This window comes from Embiotoca jacksoni, unplaced genomic scaffold (genome assembly GCF_022577435.1).
Source record: "Embiotoca jacksoni isolate LCO1_2020_lvr unplaced genomic scaffold, fEmbJac1.0.p SCAF_132, whole genome shotgun sequence".
Classification (NCBI taxonomy): Eukaryota; Metazoa; Chordata; class Actinopteri; family Embiotocidae; genus Embiotoca; species Embiotoca jacksoni.
The window spans coordinates 79,934-87,433 of record NW_027185266.1 but is presented as its reverse complement, the minus strand read 5'-3'; the positions used below and the strand labels follow the sequence as shown (position 1 = coordinate 87,433).

At 46.0% G+C, this 7,500-nt stretch overlaps 1 protein-coding gene across 1 annotated transcript in view; it reads right to left on the bottom strand.

The window, feature by feature from the left end:
- The window catches only part of LOC138196809 (dystrophin-like), a 137,202-nt gene that overhangs the window by 82,770 nt on the left and 46,932 nt on the right, over nucleotides 1–7,500 (bottom strand). The window contains 5 exon segments of the mRNA XM_069147172.1: nucleotides 1,504–1,623; nucleotides 1,776–1,926; nucleotides 3,376–3,560; nucleotides 5,687–5,785; nucleotides 6,503–6,598. Coding sequence (XP_069003273.1) covers nucleotides 1,504–1,623; nucleotides 1,776–1,926; nucleotides 3,376–3,560; nucleotides 5,687–5,785; nucleotides 6,503–6,598 — 651 coding nt within the window.

Here is a 7,500-nt window from a genome sequence, read left to right as displayed (position 1 = left end):
TGAGTTATTTCCCTCAGCGGGACGGAAACGTTTTTCGCCACATCGCCAAAAGGCAAAATGGATTCAGCTCGTTTCGTGCCAGTTGACTTTTTTTGTTTTTTCTTTTTTCTTTTCAGCTGCTTTTATAAAGCTCACCGCGACTGCGGAACAAAAATATCCCTCAAATCTTATTCGAGTGAATAAAAGACAACGGATGCGGTGGACTGATCTGCAGTCAGACAGCTGTCAATCAAAGTAATACCACCTTGTTATAGAATCAGTCAACAATATTTTCAGCGTCATCTCACGACCTTCACTTTGAAGCTCATAGCTCGGTCGTCACAGCTGATGCTAATCATCTTGTTTTATTCGGGACAGTCGAGGCCATCCGACTCTTTCGTCGTTTAATTCGATAATACTTCCAGATTTTCGATATTAGCCTTCATATCGAGGGGGGAAAAAAAGAAATCATTTAATTCGAGTGTTGTGTTTTTACACTACAAAATATTGTCAGTAGATATATATTGTTTCATAACTGTGTCGAGGAGGTTTTCGAAATATCTAAATGGTGTTTGTGTGTGTGTGTGTGTGGGGGGGGAAGGGGGGGGGAGTCACGGCTTAATACGACACAGTCATTCGACTCCAGAAGCAGCGCGGCGTTAATGTACATTTCTCTCCCTACGATGAGTAAAGTTTAGAGAGAGATTCTCATTTTTCAGAGCTTTAGTTTTTTTTTTTGTTGTTGTTTTTTTTTTTTTAATATGCAAAACCTTTTTTTTTTTTCTTCCCAAGAGGAAGAGTTTTCAGTCGCGTCCAATTATCTTAAAATGTCCTCCATTTCCTGTTTGAACACGTCGCTGGATTAGAGCAAATCTGCCGAAGATTTGAATTTACAAAAATGAAATCTAATTATTCTTATTTATTTATTTATTTTTTTACTCGCGTCAACTTGTTTTCTTCTACCGGGTATTCATATCATGACGGAAGCCCCCTGTGAGAAATGAGTTGCAGAAAACGTGCAAAAGTTGGAGAGCTTTGCCGCACCGAATTGTGGAGTTAAACTGTTTCGGCTCAGGATCTTTTTGTGGGCGGGGCTTAAACGAAAGCCCTCGGCGTGGCTCCGCCCCTTTCACAGGGGAAAAACGGTATAAAGAAGCTGGAGCTCGTCTGCATGAGCGGTTGCTAAGCCTGCCGTAGTCCGACTGTCGCGGCGTCCTTTTTCCCGGGTCGCGGGGTCTTGAGAGAGGCGGAGCCTTCCCGCGAGTGGGCGGAGTTTCGCCCCCCCCCCCGGCGTCTCAGAGCAGAGAACGGTTTTAAAGCCGAATTTAACTTGTCGGTGTTTTTTTTTTTTTTATAGTTTTTTTATTTTGACGTCAAGAAAACATTCTTCTGTGGTGTGATGAACTTAAAACTCATTTTCAATTCTACTTTATACGATGTTAAAATTTCCCAACCGCTCCTGTGTAGCGCAGATTTGAGCGTGTGTGTGTGTGTGTGTGTGTGTGTGTGTGCGCGCGCGCTTGCCTGAAGTTTACTCTCCAAGGCGGCGGTGGCGCTGTCCCCGCTGCTCTCCTCCACCACCACCACCATGTGGGTCAGGGAGTTCACCCTCACTTGCTCCAGCTCCAGGTCCTCCTGCAGGAGCTGCAACACACACACAAACGGTCAATCAAACGGAGCCCGGGAAAAACATTCGGATTTTCGGTGTTCCCCTTTACGAATCGCGACCCACGTGGAAGTAGGTGCGTTAGCCTCCCACCCCCACCCCACCCGCACCACCACCACCACCACCCCACCTTGTGCTCTTCCACTTGGTGCTTGACGTCCTCCAGGTCGGGGCCCAGCGGCTGAGCGCCCATCCTCTTGATGCGGGCCTCCGTCACGTCCAGCCAGTCGGTGAGCTGCTGCAGCTGCCGGTGCTGCAGCTCCATCAGGACCTCGTGGAGTCTGCCGGGGGCGGGGGCGGAGGGGGGGAGGGCGGGGGTAAACAACAACAAGTTACCGACTAAATAAAACATGGGATCGAAATGTTTTCACGTTGTGAATTCATGTGGCGATTGGCTCTCAAAAACATCAAACTTTTGGTTTAGTGCCGTCTCCGTTTCCGCGGCGACGCGCGGGGTGATGCCCGACAACTGGAAAAACAACCAGTCGCGCGAGTAGGCTTTTATGTGGCGTGCGCGGTGTTTACCGCTCCGGGGAGTAGGCCGACCCCTTAGCAACGCACCCTTAGCAACGGAGACGAGATGGAGTCCGTTTTTATCCTCGAGAAGGTTTCTCAAACTGATTACCGATACGGCACGTAGAAACAATAAACTGCTCAGCCGGCCCTCCGTCTCGATTCATCTCGTGAGGAAGATATCCTTCAAAAAAAAAGAGATATCGGTGCACTCGGGGCGCTTTTAAAGATTTTCGCGCCGTGTCGTGTTAAAACCAAACGAGCGACAAAAAAAAAGGATGAAAAAATAAAAAAGACCCGATTTCGCCAAACGGGTCACATTTAATAAATAGCAAGTAAAAACAACATTATATTGCATATTTTATGAAATTCCAATTATGCATCACGCGGAGTGACACTTTCCAGTGCAGCTGTTACGCTGATTCGTTCCAGATGTTACAGTCGGACCAATCAGGAAGTGCTCCGTTGTACAAAGCTGATTTTAATTGGTTCAGGAGGGCGACTTCTCCTCGACCCGCTCCGTTACAAAACACGCCCCGGCTGTCCCGTCTGAGTGGCGCGCCGGTAGTCGTGGCGACGTCTCCGCGCTCGAATCAACGAGATTATCAAAGAAGATAGCTGCGCAGTTAATTAAATTTGGCTCAGTGTCAGTTATCGTTGGATTTCGCCCGTAATGAGAAAACAAAAAAAAGAAAAAAAGGCCCGCTCGCTGTTTGTGCCCGCGAACGTTGGCGAGCGTTCGCTTCGTCGTGTGAAAAGGAGACAAAGCTTTTATTCTTTTTTTTTTTTAATTTAGCTTAGTGTTGGATGGGATTTAGCGCGCGTGTGTGTTTACAGCTTTCATCACAGTTTAATGATACTTTTCCTCTGAGTTTCCGTTCCTTTCTCAGTTTTTCCTTGTTATTTCTTTTGTTTTTGTTTGTTTCTCGAGACTCTATTATTATATATACTGTATATTATTGTATCGTATGTCTAGAACAGACTATGAATATGGACGTAGACTGACGGAGCTGCCTCCACACACTCCCATTCAAAAAGCATCAACTGCTATCATGATATACATCTTTCTTTTCTTTTTTTTTTTTTAATGATGTCATTAGTTGAATTCAGTTCCTCCTGAAAATAATAATTTCGTCGGTTCCACTTCTGGCCTTGTATTTATTTTCTTTTTTTCCCTCCGCTTACCGTCGTCGCGGCGACGGCGGCGCGATACGTACCTGCTCTGCCGGTCCATGCTCGCCACCCTCAGGTGCTCCCACCGCGAGTTCAGCAGGCCCATCTGCTCCCGCACCTCCGCGTCCTCCTCCTCGCTCAGGTTGCCCTCCCCCAGCAGGGCGGGGGCGCCGGCCCGGAGCACGCGGCCCACGCTGCCCTGGTGGGTGGTCAGCTCCACCATGTATCCCTGGCGACAGGGGGGGGGGGGTGGGGAGAAAAAAAAAAAAAAACAGGGGCGCTCAATTCCGGCAGCTCGCCCCAATTAACGAACGCCGAGGAGGAGGAGTGCCCCCCCCACCAGTCTCCCCGTTTCACTTTAATTGCTCCCGTAAATATATTTCCCACCTCCCACCTCCGGCGCTTCATCCGCCTTCTCCGAGCACTCGACTCTAACGCGATCCTCTCTGAGGGGTCTGGCGCCGGTGGAAACCGTCGACGCTTAATTTCATTTGCGAGCCGGTGTTTCCTGGAAGGCCACCCTCCTCCAACCCCCCACCCCCCACCCCCACCCACCCACACATCCTCCTCCTCTCCTCCCCTCCATCAGAGGGAACACGAACGCTGACGGTTATGAAGCTTCAGACGTCCGCCGAGCTGCGAGTTGTTGTTTTTTTTCTTCCCGTTTTTTGTTTTTGTTTTTGTTTTTCCTTCCCGGCTTCACGTTGGGAACCGTTCGTACAAACGCCGTGAAGTCCTCTCGCCGAGACTTCGACGCGTTAAAGTGCCACCAAAAGTGCGGTTGCAATTTGGCGCCGTGCGAATAAAAGACAATTGAATTGACACTTCAACTAAAACTAAATGCCGAGTTATTGATGTATATTTGCACTCAAAGTGTAAACGGGGAGAAGCTAAGAGTTCAATCCTTGCTGCCCTTTTCAGATTCCAGTTTCTTTCTTTGTTTTCTTGTTTTTGTCCCTTTCCGCTGCCAAACGGCACAGATTGTTGTTTGGTGATGTGCCACTTCGCTCTCATTACTGCCGGCTTTTCCGGCCCTTCAACCTCCAACAACACCGAGGTGTTTTGTTTTTTTCTCCCCCAGTAATTGGACATGCTATGCTTTTATGGATTGACGGCAGCTATTACTTTAACCTCTATAGTTTTATTGGCTTTTGTTTTTTCTCCTCCGTCTGGCCCCCCCCCCCCCCCCAAAAAAAACTGACTGGAAAAAAACAACAACAACAACAAACATGTGCTTCTGGTTTGTTTTGTCTGTTTGCAGTTCGAGACGAAAGCAGCTCCGTTTTCCCGGCGAGAAAATAAGGATTTTCTGAATATGTAACGTGTATTTATGACATTACTCAGAAGCTTTCTCTGCTGAATGCATCATCGTAGTATGAAACATATGGAGCCCCCCCCCCCCTCCCTCCCAAACATGAAAAAATTTAAACTCCGACGAGGGTGCAATCTGTCCTAAAAAAAAAATAAATAAATACTAAACACCAGCAACAGGTGCTGCTGCTGTCAGATTCCAGATGTTGGTACAGAAGCCCGGAGGGCTCTTTTCAAACAGATGTACTGATGAGGAAAAACAAAAATTCTTAAGAGAAAGTTTTCCTTTTTTTTTATATATATATACCAGAACGTGTGAGAGTTTTCCAAACTGGAACATTAAATACACTCCGGTTACGAGGAGGTTGGACTACGTGAAATAAACCATGTGGTTTATTCTGTGCGTTATTGTTGAGTTATTGTGTTCGTAAGCACGTTTAAAATTCGGGAGAGTATTTAAAGTAACGGCACACAAAGGCCGCTTTCAGCATGATAGTTTTCAAAACTCAGAAGTCCTGAAAAAACATGTTTTTCTTGTCCAATACACGAGATTATGTATGTATTATTATTATTATCCAGGTCCTTTAATATATAATAATGCATTATATTTTATAAGTTGTTGTTTTATTTTTTGTGTATATAGTTTGTGTATTTATTAATTGGTCTTACTTTTTAAAAAAAAAGTATTTATTACTATTTTTATTATTATTTGAATGACTTATTTTATTGTGGACATATTTATAATTTTTCTTTATTTTTTATTTATTTAAGTTATTGTAAAACGTAAGTAAGAGTGTAAGAAAAAAATGTCAAAATGTCAAACACCATAGAATAAAAATACAAGTACCCCTCAAAACACATCTTGAGTGAAAGTACTTTGACTTTCCTCGACGTTTTTAACTATAAAAACTACGTTGTCGGTTAAAAAAAAAAAAAAAAGGAACTCCACCGAAACCCTGTGATGTTTGCGTTTCACCGTTGAATCTATACCACAAGATAAAAAATAATAATAATAATAATAAAATAAATCAATGCTTTTCCTACCTCGTGTGTGTGGAACTGCTCCTTCACCTCCTCCACGCTGGTGGAGATGGGAGGCTGACCCTGGAGGCCGTCCTCGGCCGACAGCAGCCACGTCAGCACCTTCAAAACACAACATACTTATATGTATATATATATATATATATATATATATATATGTATATATATATATATATATATACGACTCTTCTCAGTGCCAACTAAAACTGAGTTTCCCTTGTATAAAAAGGCTCAGGCTCTATATTACAACATCTGGTCACTGTAGTTTTTATCAAATAGTGCATTTGTTGGGGGACTATTTTCAACGGCGGATGGATGCGTGTGCAAAATGGAGGAAAAAAACCGCTGACGCGGGACGACGAAGGGGGGCAAAATGGAAACGGTAAGCCGGAGGGTGATTCATAATCGGCTGGCTGAAAGGTTCAAAACGAACAAAGAGTGTTCAAATTGCAAAAAAAGTGTTGGAAATGGAAGAGCCACATTTTATTTGGATAACTGGGGCGAAAAAAACTAAATTGGCCCGGCCTCCTCAAACTCGTAGGGGAGATCGTTTAAATGCAAATTTTAAACCGGATGGAGCCGATACGGCCGGCGGTTTAAACGGCGTGAAAGAAGTGTGTCGTAACCACGCCGACCGTTATGCCGGGCGACGTTACACGAGAGGGCGATGCTTTGACGCCGTTGTGGCGCCACGAGGTACCGACGGAGCAAAAACAGCCGATCGAAGTGTTTTCGTAATTGTGGAGGCAGATTTCGCCAAAACAGGTCACATTTAATAAACCTATAACAAGTGGATATCATGTTGTATGACACCGTTACCTCTTCCAGCGCGGCCTGGTAGCTCTCCAGGCTGGTGGAGCCCGGCGGCAGAGGACTGAGGCCCCGCTGGAGCTCCTCCTGGCCGGGACTCAGGAACTACAAACAAACAAACAAAAACAAAAAAAGGACCAAAAGCAGAGGAGGGAGAGAGGGGGGGGGGGGGGAGTGGGGGGGGCATAACAGGCAGAAGATGGAGAGAGATAGTGGAAAGAGAGGGAGAGAGAGAACAGCGGGTGTTTGGGGTTAGAGGATATCAAAAAGTGAGGGGGGGTGGGGTGGGGGTGGGGCGGGGGATGAGCGGGAAGTTTGGAAACGGAAGAGACATTAGCCGTTGCCGGGGACGACGGGCAGACCTTGGAGTCCGTCCAACCTGAACAACCTCTTTCTCTCAGAGTCTCTCTAGTATCCCTCTTTTGTGCACCTCGCTCACAACTTTCTCTCTCCCTCTTTTGTTTTCTTTCTTTTTCATCCCCCCCCCCCCCCCCCCCGGTCCCCCCCACTCCCCCGTTCTCCCTCCCTCCCTCCCTCCCCTCCCATTCTTCTCTGCCAGTAATCAGATACACAAGGAAACCGAACCCCCCCCTCCCCCCCCCAGATACCTCGTCCAAGCTTCACGCCAGCCCTTCGTATATATATATACATATATATATTATGTATAAGTATATCTCACTATAATCAAATATATAAAGAAAGAAATAAATACGCGACGGATATTTGGATCCTCGACTCTCTCGACGTGATGAAATCGCACCTTTTCACGCCGGCGTTGTTTGTCGGACCGATTACAGCGGACTGTGAAAGCCAACCTCGGATACTTGTGTTATTGAAAAAGGGGGGAAAAGTCGGAGTGGCTCGACAACGCTGATCCCGCAAATGATCTCCTCTCCCTTTCGCGGGTTTTAGGTTAAAATCGTTTCATGATTTGACTCCCGAGTCGGGGGAAATGATAGTTTGAGGTGACGCTCTTTGAAAAAAAAAAAAAAAGAGTTAAATGTCAT